General features: G+C 40.7%; 1 protein-coding gene across 5 annotated transcripts in view; it reads left to right on the top strand.

The window, feature by feature from the left end:
• Positions 1-18957, top strand: part of PTPRA (protein tyrosine phosphatase receptor type A) — a 171102-nt gene that overhangs the window by 131631 nt on the left and 20514 nt on the right. For 4 of the 5 annotated variants that reach the window (XM_046678499.1, XM_046678498.1, XM_046678497.1 and 1 more), the window contains 2 exons: positions 11715-11805; positions 12715-12791. In XM_046678499.1, the coding sequence (XP_046534455.1) occupies positions 11715-11805; positions 12715-12791 (168 nt within the window). Of the gene's footprint in view, positions 1-7473; positions 7568-11714; positions 11806-12714; positions 12792-18957 lie in introns of all 5 variants that reach the window. The other variant, XM_046678501.1, reaches the window with a different exon arrangement.

The raw sequence follows: 18957 nt of genomic DNA, 5'->3' as shown, positions 1-18957 counted from the left end.
TGTAGAGGATAGGCAGGCAACCCCACAGAAGGGAGCTCCAGTAGCAAGGAGGAAAGGAGAAATGGTTATTGGGTGGATGAGTGGGTCACCAGTGGTATGTGCTTCACCACTGAAGGGCTTGTAGGAGTAGAGAGTGTGACGTCAGATTTGCACTTTGTGAAAATCACTAGCTACAATGTGGAAAATAGATGGGAGACAGGCAAGAGTTAGTGGAATAACTTGGACTCTTTTTTCTGGCTGTTGGAAAAACAGCACCATTTATTGCTCGTTATTGATTGGGAACATTTACCTCATCCCACAAGATAGGACCCCATCCTCAGCACCATAGCTAAGTCTTCAATAGGTGCTCTACTGTTTTGTAATCTGTAGTGCCAGCTGCTTCTGGATAATAGGTTATGTGACCTCATGGCCATACTTCTTTTTCTGTAAATGAGTTCTTTGGAGGTAATATTCCCTGAGATCCTGTGATAGGGCACTCCAGTAAATCCCTGGATGAAGATGGTGTTCCTAGAGACATAGTAAGCAAATTCAATGGTGAGAGCCAGTTGCCATGCTACCATGGCTACTATGTTCTTGGGCTTATTGGGCCAGCACTGGGATAGTGAGGGAAAGGGCTGACCAACATCTCCTGAGTTCTTAGCCATGAGTGTTATCTGGTAAGCATACACATGGAGCATAAATATTTCCTATCTTTCTTGTTCTAGTTATCCATTATCCAGGGGTTGGCTTAGATCATGACCTCCAGTGAGGTAGATAGTGTGATACCTTGCTTGAAGTTCTGTTCACTAGCAGGATTTCTCATTTATACTCATTCAGAGCCATCCCTTAAGTAGATTATCCTACAGCAATCTACTTCCAGAATGAGCCGGCATGTCTCACAGCAATTTGTACGCTAGACTGGACTTTTTTCTTCTTCAGTCAACTGTTGGTATTGTTGGGAAATCAGAGCTGTCCATTGAGGGAGTATGTGTGTGGCAAGAGTTTTGTACATATCCCTTAAAGCTGGTGATTGGATTTCTGCTGGATGTATTCAAATTTATGGCTTATTGAATCACATAATACTTAGTTTACGATAGGCAATTGAAGTCTTTTGTATCTCTGGTGTCCCATCATCAGGCTTACAGTCTCTACCAGAGTCCAGTGCTAAGCTAGGAACGTGATCTTGCTGACAGGATCATGGTCTTGTCCCCAGATCTAAGGTTTTCATTATGATTCTCCTGCTCAGCCTTAACCACAGACAATTAGGGCCCCATGGATCTACCAGAGCCAGTATCTCTGTGGCCTGGATCAGCTGGAGAGGCTTCTTTTTTCAGATCACTCAATAAATGAGTCAGAGCCGGACACCAGCATGTGGTATATGCTGTCTCCAAAGTCCAAAATGGCCCAGCAAGCGTCACTTCTCCTGCTTAGCAAAGTGGGAAGTGGTGGGGTAAGGAGTGGCAACTTGTGCTTTATGTTGGAGGAGATATCCTGGCCTGCCACAGGCCTTTGACTTTCAGAAAACTTGACTGAAGTAGCATGCCACTGTATTTTTTTTTTTTTTTTTTTTGAGGAAATTAGCCCTGAGCTAACTGCTGCCAATCCTCCTCTTTTTGCTGAGGAAGACTGGCCCTGAACTAACATCCATGCCCATCTTCCTCTACTTTCTATGTGGGACACCTACCACAGCATGGCTTGCCAAACAGGGCCATGTCCACGCCCGGGATCTGAACCAGCAAACCCCGGGCCACCGAAGCGGAACGTGCGCACTTAATTGCTACGCCACCGGGCCAGCTCCATGTATTTTTATTTTTATGTTTAGCATGTACATCTGAGATACATAACATCCTGCTCTTCAAATACTGTCAGCTTGATGTCATCAGCATAGTTGGCAAGGTGATGTCTGGTGAAGCAGTGAGACAAAATCCGGATGAACCAGATCACAGCAGAGAGAGGTGAAGATGATTTATCACTGAGGCTGCTCCTGCCATGAGAAAGGGAAACTACTTTGTGTAGTCTTTGTGCACTGTAAAGGGAAAAAAAACACCACTTGCCTCGTTAGTAGCTATATGCCAGGTACTAGGGCTTATGTTAATCTGTAGGAAGGAGAGTACATCTGGAAAAGCTCAGATCTGCAACTCCACATGATTCATATACTGTAGTCTACTGACATTCTTAACAGTTGTCAATATTCTGTGCTAGTCTTTGGTAGCTTGCATGGGGAGGTGATAGGAAGCATCACGATAGCTAATTTTAGTGGTTGTTGAGCACTTGCTTCATGCCATCACGAAACTCAGACATGTAAAAGAATTATCATTATCCTGCATTATTTTAAGTCTTCTGTAGCACTTAGAATCTCTGTGACTCACCTAGGGACTTAGCCTTTTGGTAAAGAGAGATTACTGCTCCAGCAGCTTGCATTTGCTCTTGCTACTGTAAATGGTCCTTATCTAAAGGGTTGGGGACCGATGTGGGTATCCTGCCACTTGCTATAGATTTTTTTTTTTAAGGAAGATTAGCCCTGAGCTAACATCTGCTGCCTATGCTCCTCTTTTTGCTGAGGAAGACTGGCCCTGAGCTAACATCTGTGGCCATCTTCCTCTACTTTATATGTGGGATGCCTGCCACAGCATGGCTTGCCAAGCAGTGCCATGTCTGCACCCGGGATCTGAACCAGCGAACCCCAGACTGCTGAAGCGGAACATGCAAACTTCACTGCTGTGCCACCAGGCCGGCCCTTGTTACAGGTATTTATTCCAACCATAAATTGGGAAAACAAATAATTCCTAAGGTGAGGCCAGTTCAGGCCAAAATTCCTTCCATTACCTGGCCTGCAAAGGCTCCATTCTAACTGGCATAAAATAGTGGCATTCTGGGTTCCCAGGAATTGGTTAGTTCAAGGCCCGAACCCAGTAGACTCCAAAATGTGTATTTCCAGGGCCAGCCCTGTGGCCTAGTGGTTAAGTTCACTGCTCTCTGCTTTGGCTGCCTGGGTTTGGTTCCCGGACTTTGACCAATACCATTCATCAACAGCCATGCTGTGGCAGTGACTCACATACAAAATAGAGAGAGAATGGCACAGATGTTAGCTCAGGGTGAATCTTGCTCAGCAAAAAAAAAAAAAAGTAGTGTATTTCCCTTTACTCAGTGGAGTGACCATAGTAAATGGCTACAGATTCTTAAGAGAAGATGAGGAGGAAGGTTCATGGTATGTAAGTGTTGATGTGCTGTGGCAGGGTGCTTCCTTACATATGCCCATCATTGAAGGGTTCTGGGTCTGTAAACTGACCCAGGCCTGGGAGTTGGATGAGAAGGGGCCCTTTCTCTAGCATGGCAATCTAGTCAGGCCCCCTCAACTAACCTGGGCTGGCTGCCTCCCCGTTTCCATTATTGGGAGCTTCACAGTGAATTATCAATAACCAGAGATATCTGACCTCTGGTGACTGTGGCCTCTGAGGCTCTTTCAATCCTACCAAGATAAGAATCCCATTTTGAAGCCAGTTCCTTACACCAGCATCTCATTCTGGTAAAGACAACCAGGAAAGCACTTCTGAAAGATTCCAGTGCTTTCCTCACCAGTGTACACCCTCTAGCAAGGTGCGTGTTGTGGATCTCATCAGGGACGTGGTGAAGGTGTCAGTGGGAATGTTGAGACTGTTGGATCCTGTGTAACATTGATCTCTCCTTTGTGCCAAGGCTTTCTGGCTTTTCGTTGTCACCTAGCTATACCTAGCATTCAGTCCAGACTTCCAGTGGCCAATCTAGCCCACTGTTAGAACCATGGCCAGTTTCCTAGGATGTTACACTAATTACAGAAGTTCAGTTAACCATACCATAACTAGAAATTTGGTCTTATCCAAAAATTATGCTCTCCTCTCCTTGGTCTAATGCCGTCAAAATATATATTCCTATGAAGTTTGATGATCCAACTCAGTGGATCCCTGCAGTTTCTTCTAAGTATCAGTGCTTTGCTTTAATACCTTGTTTATGTATTTTACCCTCCACATTGTGTTATGCTTGCATCCTGATTACCCATGAGCATGAAGAGCTGGGTTGTGGGACAGCTTTCATTATGAAAACAAGATGTAGTAGAAAGCATAATAGAGATTTTTAGAAGTTAGCTGTCTCCAACTCATCCATTTCCTTTCAGCATCATTTCAGTTGTCTCACTTAAGGCCCTGTCTTTTTACAACCCAGGAAAGATGTGAATTCCATTGGCATTAACGTTTAGCAACCAGCAGAATTCTGAAATCTTAACATTTGGTTCAGCAAAATACATAGCACAGTCATAGAAGGCACTGAGTCTTGTGCTGTCTTTGGAGATGAGCATTTGCTGTTGGAACTGGGGTTTTTCTTGTTTTACTATTTGAAATTGTCAGAAGTAATCCTACTCCTTGGTTTCAACATTTCTCATCTCCTTTTGATTGGGACTTTGTCACCCCTTTACCACCACCTAGAATGTGTCCCAGGTAATTGGAAGCAATAACTGAAGTAACTGTTGTACAGTAGTGAACTATGAGTGGCTTGCTCTTTCCCATCCTGAAAATTGGTTGACAGTTCCTTTCACTTCATCTGAACCATAAATCAGGTTCACATCACCCACATTTCCCCCATCAGTCTCTCAGCTACAACTCCCTCTGATACTAGCTGCTAAGTCAGTTAAGTTCCTTTATTTAGTAACAGGGGAAGTCACTTAAGCAAAACAACAAAACCATCAATTGAGAAGACACTGGGGAAGCTGGCAAAATCAAAATCAAAAGATGAGGCAGACTCCAACCCTTGGGCAGGACAGACCCTATCCTGGTGACTCTGGGGCCCTTTAGGGAAGCCTCTGCTGCTTTCTGCGTTTCAGAATCCTGGGAAAGAGAATCTGGTTGGCACCATGTGGGTCAGGTATGACTGTGCTTGCGTCAGTCAGCCCTGGCAGGGAAGAAGAAGAGTAATACATAGGGCAAGTGCATCAATTTGTGTCTACTCTCATAGAATAATATTCTTATAATCATGGGGTGAGGAAGAAGGCCTTTCTCAGCAAAACACAAGATTCAGGAGCCAGAATGGAATAGATTGAAAGAAAATAGATGGAAATGTTAAATATCTCTATGAAAAATAATGCCATAGAAAAGAGGCCAACCAGGAGAAACTATTTGCCACAGGTAGAGAATTTTCTATAATATAAAAAGAGCTTCTACAAACCTGTGATAAAAAAAGTAAACATTGCAGTAGAAAAATTGACAGTTCACAGAAGAAAAGCAAATGGTCTATAAACATATGAAAAGAAGCTCAACTATATCTAATAATCAGGGAAGTCCAGATTAAAAGTAACCATTATTTGGTGCCTGTTAAATTTGAAAATTTAAAAAGATTGATATGAAATATGGGCAAAGGTATGGGGATACAGATACTCTGATACATAGGTAGGGGAGTTTAAGTTGGTATAGCATTGGAAGGATGATTTGGCAGTATCAACCAAACGTTAAATGCTTATGCTATCTGACCTAACTTCCGGCACTCTAACAGAAAACCAATTATATATTTGTCCAAGGATACTCATTGCAGCATTGTTTGTAATAGCAAAAAATAAAATGAAAAGCAGATATCCTCAGCAGAATGGCTAAATGATTTCTTGCATTCATTATGAAATTCTATACTATCATTAAAATAAATGTGTTGACATAGAAAGATCTCTAAGTTGTATTATGGGAGAAAACATCACAGAGGACCATACACAGCATAATCCCCTTTCTTAAAAAAAAAACTACGTATGTCTGTGTGTGAGTGTGTTAACACATTTTTTAAGGTCTGGAAGAATACTGTAAACTGTGAGTAGTGGTTACCTACTCCTACAAGAGGAGTGGAAGGTAGGAGAGACGTGATAGGGAACTTCCACTTTCTGCTGAATTATTTGGCTTTCTTTACAACAAGCATATTCTTTTTATAACATTTTCAAAAGCAAGAGTTTTTTTTTTTTTAATATGGTGGTAACTAAAGCTAATGGAGCTTAGTTTTAGCATAATATTTGTTATGCTTTAATGAATATATAGCATGTAGAATAAAGCGTTGATGTCCCCAGCTTGACCTATGCCAAGAGTCTTGTGGTCAGGTCTCTGTGAAAGGAAATATCATTGAATGGGAAGTTGTTCTGGAGAAAAACTGGACCATGGGGGTGAACAGCTGAAGGAACAGTAGGCATAGGATATAACAGCTGTTTTCAGATATTTAACAGGCTAAAAGGAAAGTGTGTAGCATTTCTGTGAATCCCCACCATGGTTGAAAGTTCCAGGCAATGGCTTTCGTCCTAGAGTTATAAACTGGAACTTTTATATTTACCAACATTTGTCTTAGAAGCAAGCGTTACATTTGTTTAAAAGAAACACTTTGAAAAGCCACTTATTGAAGTCTCTAAAGCATGTTCAAGGTTTAAAAAAAAAAAGATAACAATGTAGTTAGGTCCTGAGAAGAAGGGGATAGGAAAGAAGAGAAGGAAAGAGGTGAAGCCAGTGAGATGGTCAAAATCTCTGCATTGTGAAACCACACACGCGGACACCCCACCCTACATCTTTAGTAGAGACAGCTTAATTCTTGGATTTCCAGGTGAAGAAGTGTGAATATGCAATCTGGTGACAGGACTGTGTGACATCTGAGGGGAGGCAGAAGCAAAATAGTGTCTACATTGATGAATTGTCTCTAAATAAATGAGTCAGAGCCAGAGGCCTATGGAACTTAGCAGGAACTTTGTGAAGGGCTTTGGAATTCAAAAGTGCAGGGAATTGGGGGTTCAGGGTTTCCAGGGGCCAGAGAAGGCTCCAGCTGACATCTGGGTTTTACATTAGTCAGTACAAGGGAAAGACAAAAGAAATTGTGTATCTGGCTGTTGGGTCCTTCTAAACAGAACTATTCTAAGATGAGATGAACTGCCTTGGAAAGTAGTAGATTCCCCATCATGGCAGAGTGTTCAGGCACTGGTGACTATTAGGTGAGAATATTTGAAAGGGGGTTCAAACTTAGAAGTGAATGAGATTCAGGGCTGTACTAGAGACCTTGGGCGGCACAGTGAGACACGAAAAGAAATGGAAGATATTGAGGATTGACAAGAAAGAGACAAGATATGTGGTTTTCACAGAGGAGAATATTGTCTTCAGAGACATCCAAAGACTCATCAGATAAATTATTAGAATTAATAAGTTATTTTAGAGAGGTCAATAGATACAAAAACAGCTTAAAAAGTTAATGCATTTCTATATGTAAGACACAATAAAAAAATCTAATAATTTTTAAAAGATGCATTTATAGTAGCACCCAAAATGTAAAGTACCTAGGAATAAATTTAACAAAGTCTTTGGAGGAAATTATAAAAATGTTGAAGACATTAAAGAAAAAAGCCTAAATTAGTGAAGAGATAAGATCAATGGATTAGAAGGCTCAGTATTGTAAAGATGTCAGTTCTCCCCAAACTGATATGTAGATTCAATGCAATTCCAATAAAAATCCCAACAGGTTTTTTGTGGAACTTGACAAGCTGATTCTAAAATTTATATGGAGGAGAAAAGATTCAAGAATAGTCAAGACATTCCTGAAGAAGAAGAACAAGGTGAGGAGACCTGCCTTACCAGATATAAAGAGTTACTAGAAAATTTAGTAATTAAGACAATTTTGTATTGGCACTGGGATAGACGGATTGACCAATGAAATAAAATAGAGAGCTCAAAAGCAGATTCCTGTGTAAATGGAAACCTATTTATGACAGAAATGCTGTTGCAGTTTTGGTGGGGGAAATGATGGTCTTTACAATAAGTAGTGCTGGGACAATTGGGTAACCCTATGGGAATAAACGAAATTGAATTCCTGTCTCATACCAAATCAGTCATCACAAAAATCAGTCCCAGTTTGCATACACACTGAAATTTGAAGGACAAAATGATGAAACATAGAGACAATAATATAGGAAACTATATTTATGATCTCAATTTGGAAAGGATTTTTTCAAACTTAAAATGTTGATAAAGGGAAAGATTGATCAACTTGACTACCTTAAAATGCAAAACTTCTGTTCATAAATAGATACCATAAAGAAAATGAAAAAGCAGGCCAAAATTTTGGTAAAAGATATGTTTAACACTTAAAAGGGATAAAGGGTTAGTATCCAGAAGATATAAAGTACTCCTACAAATTAATAAGAAAATAAATGAGCCAACCCAGTAGAAAAATGAGGAAAACACTTGACTAGGTATGTCACAGAAGAGGAAAACCCTGTTGATTGGTAAACTATAGAAAGATGGTGAACCTCGTTAATAATCAGAGAAATGTAAATTAAACCTACCTCTGATACATTTAAAGTCTGACAGTAGCAAATGTTGATGAGGATACAGAACAACTGGAACACTTTACATTGCTGGTGGAAGTATAATTGGTACAACTACTTTGAAAAACAATTTGGCCTTATCTGGTAAGGTTAAAGATACTCATACTTGAAACTCTTGCACATATGAACAAAGAAATTCATACAGTTAGTTTTCAAAGCAGGATTGTTAACTGTAAACAACCCAAATATTCATCAGTAGTAGAATGGATAAATAAATGTTGGTATGGTCTCAAAATGGAGCACTACAGAGTAGTTAACGTGAATGAACTTTGGCTGTGTGGAAAAACCTGGATGAATCTTCAGAACATAATGTTAGACCAAAAAAGCAAGTCACTACTTGATTATGGTTCCATTTTTATCAAAAAATAGACTGAACCCTAAAAATACATTGTTTAAGGATACAAAATGTATGAGATACAAATAAATTAAAGCAAAATCCCAGGCTTACTTGTGAGAGGAGCAGGAAGAGGATATGATGAGGAAGGGCCCAAAGAAAACTTCTAACTTAAATGGAGTGATGGATATACTTTTTAAAAAAATAAATATAAAAATTGAAAAACAATTTTTAAAAAAACTGATGTTTTAAAAAAATGACTTAGTACATAGCCTTGCTTCCAGTAAAGGCTTAAGCAAGGAATGAAATGGTCTTTGATGCCACCTAGTGTTTCTTGTAAATTTAACATCTTATAGCCTTCTGGTTCAGCGCTAGGTTTTTCAGAGTAGAAACTAAAAGAGGAGAATTCCCCCTGTTTTCATCCCTGACATAGGCTCTTCAATCTGACTCTTTGCATCTAGCACAATATTCTCTAGGGCTTTCTTTTCTCTTGTCAAACAATGGCTCCTGTTTCTTCCTGACTTTGCTTTTAGGATCCTCAGCCTGCCTGATCAGACCTTTTAGGACCAGACCTGGTTTGATTTCATCGTGACTGGGGCAGCAAGGAAGGTTGATAGGACTGTGATGTGTGGTCATTGTCATTACTGACCCTGAGGACTATTTTCAAGAGTCTTGCGGTCCCTACCTCTGTTCTACATCATTTTACTCAAGGGATGTACAGGAAAAGTGATGCCTCTGGATTTGTCATGAGGGCTTTCAAAACTTGTATCTCATCCTGTCCCATACCAGGGTGGAAATCTGGGGAAATCTAGCCTATCTGGATGAAGAGAAGGCAAATTGGGTGAATTGGGACATTCCAGTCTTAAGTAAGGTCTCTGTTCCCTGTGTAAGAGTCCAGCCCAGGAAACTTTTTTTTTTCCCCTTTTTGTATTGGTAGTACAGGATCTGAAGAAATTACCTCTCTTAGTAAAATAATATGCAGAACCTCCAGGGTTTTAACTCTGAAGGGAAAATCTCTGAGTAGTGAAGACAGATGAACTCTGAGACCCTGACTTTCATTTTCCTAAGGTCTTTCACTTTAATTTCTCCTACCACCATCTTGCTGGTTCCCAGGAAATATGTTTGCCCTCTTCTTAAAGCTCTTACTTCCATCTGGCAAAATTGATTCCTTTAGGCTGGCATTTCCTTTATTTAATCATGTTTTTTGATTAGCAAAGCTAGAAACCTGAAAGTCGTCCCTCATTCCTGTATCTTTCTCTCCCCAATCTACCTTCCCTTCATTCTATCTGTAATTCTCACTCCAGAATACATCTCAAATGCATGTATTTCCTTGTACCATCATCTTTCCACGCTTCTGTTCTTGCCTTCTTCCCAGTCCATTTTCCACACAGCAGCCAGAGAGAATGGTCTCCTCATGCACTTAAAATTCAAACTCCCTATTCAAGAACCTACATGGAAATGTGTGATCTTACCTTCCCAAGCTCATCTCCCACTTCCTCTTGCCATCCCCTCCCACTTCCTCTTGCCATCCCCACCAACCACACTTGCTACATAACACCCCCGTTGACCTGTCAGCTCCTCTTGCGAGCCAAGCCTTCTGCCTCTGGGTCATCACAGATGCTGTTCTCTGTGCCTGGAATACTGTTTTCCACACTCCATCCTTCCCCGCAGAGACCTACCTTTAATCTAAATTTGGGTATATGAGTATTTCTTGAGCTTTCTGACACTTTCTCTAATAAGCATTCTGTTCTTTCATTGCGTTTATCATGGTGTGTAATTTTATATTTATTTTTTTATTTGTTTAGTGTCCATCTTTCACCCACAATTTTGTATTGTCCATGAGAGCAAGAACTGTGCATATGATTGATTCACCACTGTTTCTCTGTACCTAGCCCAATACCTAATAAGTACACAATATATATTTGTTGAAAGAATGAATGAAAGTAATATGTGAACCGTAATTTACTTAACTGTTCCCCTACTGCTGAATACTGAGGTTGTTTTCAGTTTTTGGTCATTCAAAATAATGATCAAGTAAATAATTTGAACATAAGATTTTTATTTCTTTAGACTAGATTCTTAGAAGTGGAGTTGCTAGGTCAAAGGGCATGAATATCTTTAAGACTCATAAAACATATTTTCAAATCACTTATCAGAAAGGTTGTATAAGTTGGAATTTTAAACTGTTTCCCTTTCTACTTTCTTAGTTTTGAATATATGGAACATATAAGAAGAAAATATTTCAGATAATAAAGTTTAGCTTCCCATTCCTGTAAAAGTAATTTACTGAATGTTTATTCTGTGCTAGACATGAGATTATCTTATTTACTTCTTATGTGACAAGATGAGGAAACCTGGGCCTAGAAAGTTTAACAGATTTGCTGAAGTTCACACAATCCAGATTATCTCATGTCAAACCATTTATGTTTATCCATATGCCTCCCAGTGCTAGCTAATTTACATTTGCTCCAAAACTGCTGCAGGTTCAGTGTCACCTCACCCAAATCCTCTGCTTCCTAACTGCTGCATCCATGTGAATGCCCTCTCACCCACCTGCCTGTCCGTGCTTCCTTGCCACAACGCTAGAGGCTGGGCTGCCATACCCCCTTGTCAGGCCCCTAGAGAGGGCCCAACTCAACTGACCATCCAGATCCCTCCTGTGTGGTTCGCTCTGAGATGCGTCTCATCTTTGCATGGTGATTAGCATGGTGATAAATGGCTCATCCCTTCAGTTATGTCCCCACTTCATTTACAGGGGTGGTCCATTTTGACCCAGCATTTTAAAAGGCCTTTAACCACATAGTAATTATATAAAGAGCATGCTGCCCCCTGGGGATTCTTGGTGTTAAACTGTAAGGAGCATGCAGGCTATTTAGAGGAGAGGTTCACTCTCTGTGTTAGAGTGCACGTATTCACCTGGGCTCATCTTTTTCCCCCCAAGAAAAGGTAGAACTTGCTGTCAGGTCAGGATATGGTACAACAATTTGCATATGTGATATTTATCTCTGCTAGTAACTCCTCTAATTTCTCTTAACCTTTCAGGCTCTCCCTGCTTGTCCTATCCAGGCCACTTGTGAAGCTGCCTCCAAGGAAGAAAACAAGGAAAAAAATCGATATGTAAACATCTTGCCATGTAAGTGTTTGTAGGGTTTCTTGGGAGGTAACCTGAAACAGCATCTCTAGCCAGATTTTCTGAGGAGGGAAAGAATCTTGCAGTTGATCATGGGAGGGTTGGTAATAAGAGTAGGGTTAGGCCTTTGGACTGAAAGAAGCTTGATGGCTCCCAGGACGACCCCAGGTGTTCATAAAGTCAGTTGGGGTGCTTGGCCAGGTTTTTGATGGCAGGCCTAAAGTTTCTAGGAGGTCAAGGAGAGCAGTTTCTCTAGGACCAGATAGGAAGTGCATGGTGGTTGTGGTTTTTTGTAGTGCTCATTGCAAAGCAATTTGATACAGAGTTCTCTTCATAACCCCTTCCCAGAGTTAGCCATTGCTAATCAGTTGATCTATAACCTAATAGACATTTTTCTAGGCCAGTGGTCTCTAGAATGGGATATGGGTAAACCAGTAGAATGTGAGAGCAAAATGGTTGAACTTTTAAAAAAAATTTTATCCTTTAAAAGATTTCTGGTGTATTTTTGAGTGCATAATATTAGAGATCACTGTACTGCCACTATACTAGGCATTTACAACTACTTTTATCTTATTTGTGTATGAATGTGTATATATATTGTATGTTTTTAAAATGTAATTGGTATGCTGTCTGTAGACATTTCTCTTTTTTTCTTTCAACATATATATTAGCAGTTCATCTGTCAAAAAACAGAAGTATTCAGTTTTCTTTTTATCACCTGCTTACCATTTCATACTGTGTTTCACACATACACAGTTTCATATGTGTATTTCATACAAATAGTGCTGCAGTAACATCTATATACATGTGTGTCTCTGTATACATAGTCACAGATGTCTCAAAAGGCCTGGTTGCATCAGGACTAGTGAGAAATAAAATTGAATTTAATTGAAATATTAATTTTTTTTCTAGATGACCACTCTAGAGTCCATCTGACACCAGTTGAAGGAGTTCCAGATTCTGATTACATCAATGCTTCATTCATCAATGTAAGGAACCTTGAGCTTTTCTCATTATTACCTTGAATGAGTATTGGCTACCATCCACTGGCTCCTTCCCAGCTACACGTTAGGAGGAATATGTGTCATTTCAAGTTTTCCCTGAGGAGTCTAATTTTTTTAAGGGACTGAAAACATTTTTTTAAAGATCAAACTGATAGTTTAAAATGTATTCTTATGTTTACCTTGTCATCATTCCCAAAGGTTTCCCATGCAGAAATCTGATTCTACATGTGTACTTTTCTGTAAGAATCAGTGAATCCTGTATTGAGCTTATTCAGATAACTAAGAACAAAAGCAGGGCTTGCCATCTATAGTAAAAGTAAAGGAGAACAGGACAAGAATGTCTGACACCAGGAAGTCTGGTTAGTCCTGTCTGCTATGAAGCAAGGTCTGAGGGAAGAGCTCAGACTGGGAGGAGGTTTTTAGGGGTGATTTGGAGAATGTTTATACAGATGGTATGAGAGACTTGAGTTTGTTTTATAGGCTTGGGGAAGGAGCCAGTAATGAGAGTTTGAAAAGAAGAGAAAGAGAGAGCAAGCAAGCTAGTAAGAGCAAGCCTGACTACTGAAGCAGGATGCATGAAGAGAATACTGATGGAATTTGTACACCCATGTTCATAGCAACATTAATCACAGTAGCCAAAAGATGGACTAGCTCAAATGTCCATCAACAGATGCACGGATAAGTAAAATGTATACATACATTATATACATACAGTGGAATATTTTTCAGCCTTTGAAAAGGAAGGGAACTTACATGTGCTACAACATAGATGAACGTTAAAGACATTATGCTAAGTGAAATAAGCCAGTCACAAAAGAACAAATATTGTGTAATTACACTTATATGAGTTACCTAGAGTAGTCAAATTCAGAGAGAGAGAGAAAGTAGAATGGTGGTTGCCAGGGGCAAAGGGGAAGGGAGAATGGGGAATTATTTTTGTTTGTTTGTTTTTATTAAGATTATGATAGTTTACAGGGAATTATTTTTTAATGGGGACAGAGTTTCAGTTGAGGAAGATGAAAAAGTTTTCGAGATGGACAGTGGTGATGGTTGCCCAACAGTGTGAATAAACTTAATGTCAAAGAACTGTACACTTAAAAATGGTCAGTTTTCTGGGCCAGTCCTGATGGCCTAGTGGTTAAAGTTCAGCACACTCTGCTTGAGCAGGCCGGGTTTAATTCCCAGGTGCAGAACCACACCACTCATCTGTCATAGAAGAACTAGAAGGACTTATGACTTGAATATACAACTATGTACTGGAGCTTTGGGGACGGAAAAAAAAAGAGGAAGATTGGCAACAGATGTTAGCTCAGGGTAACACTTTCCCAGAAAAAAAATAGGTCAATTTTTGAGCCGGCCCTAACCGTCTAGTGGTTAAAGTTCAGCACTCTCACCACTTCAGCTGCGCGGGTTCACTTCCTGGTCACAGAACCACACCACTTGTCTGTCAGCCATACTGTGACAGTGGCTCACAGAGAACTAGAAGAAGTTACAACTGGGATATCCAACCATGCACTGGGGCTTTGGGGAGAGAAAGAAAAGTTAATTTTATGTTATGTATATTTTGCCACAATTTTTTTTTTAAAGAATACCGATGGTGAGATTAGCACTGAATGTGAGAAAGGGCATTTCTTCCTCTGAGATTGATGGTAAAGGAGAATATAGAATAGATAGAGATAATTCGTAGGTATGGGTAAATCAAGCTGAGGGAACTCATCTGTTTTCTCTAAGAAGTAAAGTCATGATTATCTGCTGAAAGAAGGGGATGGGACTGTGACACGAGAGTGATGAAAGTTTAGAATAGCTTCTGAGATTCGTAAGAAAGAATATTGAAGAGGGAAAGAAAAAGGCATGTCTAGCTGTACTAAAGGCTGGGGCCTCAATTATGTGATTTTCTCCAACTGTGCCCTAGGATTAGTGATACACAGAGAAGATGTAGTACTCAGACAGAGGGACTGGGGATATCAGTTGCAGCTTCAAGTAGTCAGCTGAGGGCTTCATGTTCAGTAGAGAAGGGAAGTGATGTTAGGAATGACCGTGTCTTTTGATCACAAGATGGCTGCAGGAGTTCCAGCTATTCCTTGTAAACACAACAAAGAACATACAGGAGGAACATTTCTGCATGTCCTTTTCTCTTTACTAGGGAGCGTGGCCTTTCCCAGAAACCTCTCCATTACACTGCTCTTCAGGGCTAGTTGGCCAGGATTGGATCACCTGCTTTCACCCTTTCTCCACTCACTTGCTAGGGCATTGAGAATCATCATGATTTACCCTATGCAGCTGGGGAATGGTCACCTTCCAAGCCAATGGAAGGTGACTATCCAAACAAAATGGTTCTGATTGTAAAGAAGAAATGGGAGGAATGGCTTTTGAGTTAGTAACCAGCAGTGTCTGTCACCATAACCAGTCTGTCTTCTTCTCACATTAAAGGTGAAGACAGATAAAAATTAGTTGGATATTAAGGCTGGTAAGCATGTAAGATGGGTCTGTTTATGGTGATGATGAGCAAGGCACTAGGAGCAAACAAGCCTTCTCCTTTGGCCATGCTTAGTTGGAGCTCACAGTAGGGAATCCTATAATGACTTGATGGTTATTGAAGAGTCATTAATAGGTGAGATGAAAGTTTAGATGAAGAGGGTTAAATTTGAGACACCGAACTTAGTAAAAGTAGAAAAGCAGGAAAAGGCTTATGGTTAACCATGATTAAGAGTCAGGCATTAAAAAGATTTAGGTGTCACAATTTATTAAATTCAGTCAACATTTTCTGAGCACCTGCTATGTACTGAGAACTGTGTGTAGGCTCAAAGGTTACAGAGATAAGATATGGTCCCTGGTATGGCATACAGGTCGATTGTTTCCTGTAATGCACAAGGTGTGAAGGGAGTATTGCCAGGTTCTCTGGGGCTTAGCGAAAGAAACATTCAGCCAATCTGGTGATCCAGTAGAGCTAAATATTGAAGGGTAAGTCAGTGTTCAAGAGAAGAAAGACGGGTAGAAACTTCAAAGCAAAAGGAGAAGCATGAGCAAAGTCAGAGACTGGAAACAGCAGTCTTAGATTATAAGGTACAAGATGGGAAGTCTTGGGGGATGAGGCTTGGGGATTGGTAGGGACTTGATCTCAGAAGGCATTGAATGGCAAGTGTGTCCATTGGGGTTCTTAGTTGCAGACAACAGAGTCCACTTTTTGTCTACTCTTTTAAGCAGGAAGAGGTTTATCATAAGCTGTTGGGTAGCTTACAAAATCTGTGGGAGAGCCAGTGAACTAAGCTAAGGTGCTGCTCAGTGAGGAACAGACCAGCCATAGATGTACCCAACTACCCCATGTAACTCTCATAGTGAAACCTCTGTACAGGTGCTACAGAAGAACTGGATGCTTCTGCTGCCATGTTTGCCCAAAGACCAGATCTTCCTAGCACAGTCACCATCTCACATTGCTCACTTCTACCCGAAGTCTTGTGTGGGAGTCTGGTAGGAAGAAGCTAGGTTTTATGCAGAACTGAGCTGTAAGGGAGTCTAGGGAATTTATCTTTTAGTTTCTCAGCCTCTGTAGTAAGAGTCAAGCTAGAAGAGGGTGGGACTGGGTGCTGAGTGAGCCACTTAGAGTATCTGCAAATTTTCAGTACAGCTAAGGGTTTTGATTAATTCTCTAGGAAATTGGGTAACTGAAAGATGTCAAAGACAAGGAGTGACATGGCCACATCTGGATATTGATCACCCAGGTTACCATGTACAATGTGGATTTAGGAGGGGCTGGTTGGGGCCTGTTAGAATAGCAGGTCACAGACGATGAGGGCCTGTAAAAGGGTTGGAGAGGAAGCAGCAAAGTAAAAGCTACTTTGGAGGTAGAATTTAGCAGGACTTGGTGAGTGTATATGCAAGAGAATACAGGGTATATGTAGAGTATAGGGTGGTCCACATGAATATATCCAGCATACAGTTGGTCATATTGATCTCTATCTCAGAGGAGATACTCCAAAGCCATGCCCTTGGAAGTCTTTAGAGAGAGAAGGGTGAACACTGGGCCCACTGAGCCCTGGGGCCAGGCACACTGAGCAAGAGGAGAGAAGAGCATCTCAGAGGGCAAAGACTAAAGCATGGAGGAAGCGTTAGGTGGCCACAGGGTTAAGTAAAGATTAGAGCCCCTGGGAAAGAGAGTGGAAGTGCTTTGGACTTCGGGTATAGGGGCAGACTATACTAAACTAAAGTAAGCTTACCAAGTTATGCTGCCATTACTACAATTGTTTTAGAACATTTTTTCACAGCTTTATTGAGATGTAATTCACTTACTGTGATTTTCACCCATTTAAAGTTTACAATTCACTGGTTTTTGGTATATTCACAGATATGTGCAGCCATCACCAGTCAATTTTAGAACATTTTCATCACCTCAAAAAAGAAACCCTGTACCCTTTAATAGCTGTTACCTCTTAGTCTTTAGAACATTTTGCTCACCCCAGTAAGAACCTTCTTCTCCATGTACATCTATATACAGTTAATCCCCTATCCTACCCCCTGGCAACCACTTACCAAGCCTTACCAAACCCTTTTTGCACGGAGAACTAAGATCACACATAAATCTTGAAGGGAAGTGTTACCAGGCACCACAGAGGTTAGTAACAGGCAAGGGGGAATGGGACCTGTGGTTTGGGGAACACAAAGGTCTGAAAGTGAACCTGACATTGGTCACAGGAAGAGACGAAACAGGCAGTGGCACTGTTGGCAAGTGGGCCTCCAACCTGGAGCGTTAGGAGGGACCAGTTTCCTCACTTACCTTTAGATGTCTAAGAATATATAGGGTCTAAGAGTGTGGGTTTTTTTAACTGGTAGGAGTGTAGCTACCAGCTAGAGCCAACTGGGATTTGACTTTCAGAATCCAAAGATGTCTTGTCTTCGGAATCAGGGAGCCACATTTCATCAACATAACACAGGGAAGATTGGTAATTTTGCTTCATTCTAGTTACACCTTACTGGTTAAGCAATGTCACCATATCACTATGCAGGCATGCTTTCCTGGGGGACATATGGCACGTTCCTGGTAATGATGGCATAGGCAGCACTTTGGAACTGGGCCCTCCAACTGTGCTTTCAAATTATTCATGGCCCACATGCTCTGGTGAGAATTTAGCAGTGACTTCTTGTGGAACCAGAGATATGACGAGGCTTAACATACTCTAAGAGCTTCTCAGTTGTAATTGCAAGTTTAGTACTATAAGCAGAATGCAATGTCCTGAAGAAAGGCTTTCTCAATTTCCATCTTCTAATGAATAAAAATATTTGTGGAAACTTAAATTCCTCTTCTCATCAAAAATTTTAACAAGCTTCCTATGCTGACTCTAAATGTGTCCATCTCGAGGCCTAAAGCTTTCTCCTTCTGTGTTGGGAAGCAATCCTGTCCTGCCCTTGTTTGAACTGGAATAGGAAGTGGCTTCTCAGACTCAGGTCCCTCTTTATTCTGCCACTACCTTGGAAACTTGTATTTCACATCATCACCTTGGTGTGACATGGTGTCCCATCCATGAAGCTGCCTCCCTCATTGCCTGTGTTACTGCTAAGAGTGGCAGGGGGTAATTTACAATCCTTGCACCAAATGGTTTTTCACTTAGCTGGAAATTCTCAAGTAAACACTACATTTAAACAGTGAAGTTGGGAAGATGTATAACTGAAACAATAAAGACTAAAAAACAAAGTTACTGCCAGTTGTCAGTTTTTCAGAGGCTCCTTATCTCTTAAATGGCACCCCCAGGCTCCTTTGCTTCTTATCTCCCACTACCTGTAATGGAGAATTCTGCTGTCAAACACTGGGAGCTGTTCCACCATACCCACAGGCTATTCCCAGAAAGTTTTAGCACCTGGGTAAAGCATCATCAAGAAAACAACCCCTTTCCATTCCTAGTGTGGGCCCAGCTTTACCCCTAGAACCACCACATATGCTTCTGCTTTGGAGAGTTCTCAACCATTAACTCTAAGACCCAGATGTCAGCTGCTGAGAAAGTATCACAAACAGAGTCTAGCCTAGGAGTTGGTGTTTGGATGTTCTTACACTGGTGTTCATTAATAATTCACTTTGAGAAGACTACCTAGACTGTGTAATCTTTGTAATCATTGATTCCTGCTACCCAAAGCTAATCCCTTGGAAATTTCTAGAATAGAA

Source organism: Equus quagga, chromosome 12 (genome assembly GCF_021613505.1).
Source record: "Equus quagga isolate Etosha38 chromosome 12, UCLA_HA_Equagga_1.0, whole genome shotgun sequence".
Taxonomy (NCBI): Eukaryota; Metazoa; Chordata; class Mammalia; order Perissodactyla; family Equidae; genus Equus; species Equus quagga.
This window is presented reverse-complemented; position numbering and strand designations above follow the sequence as displayed.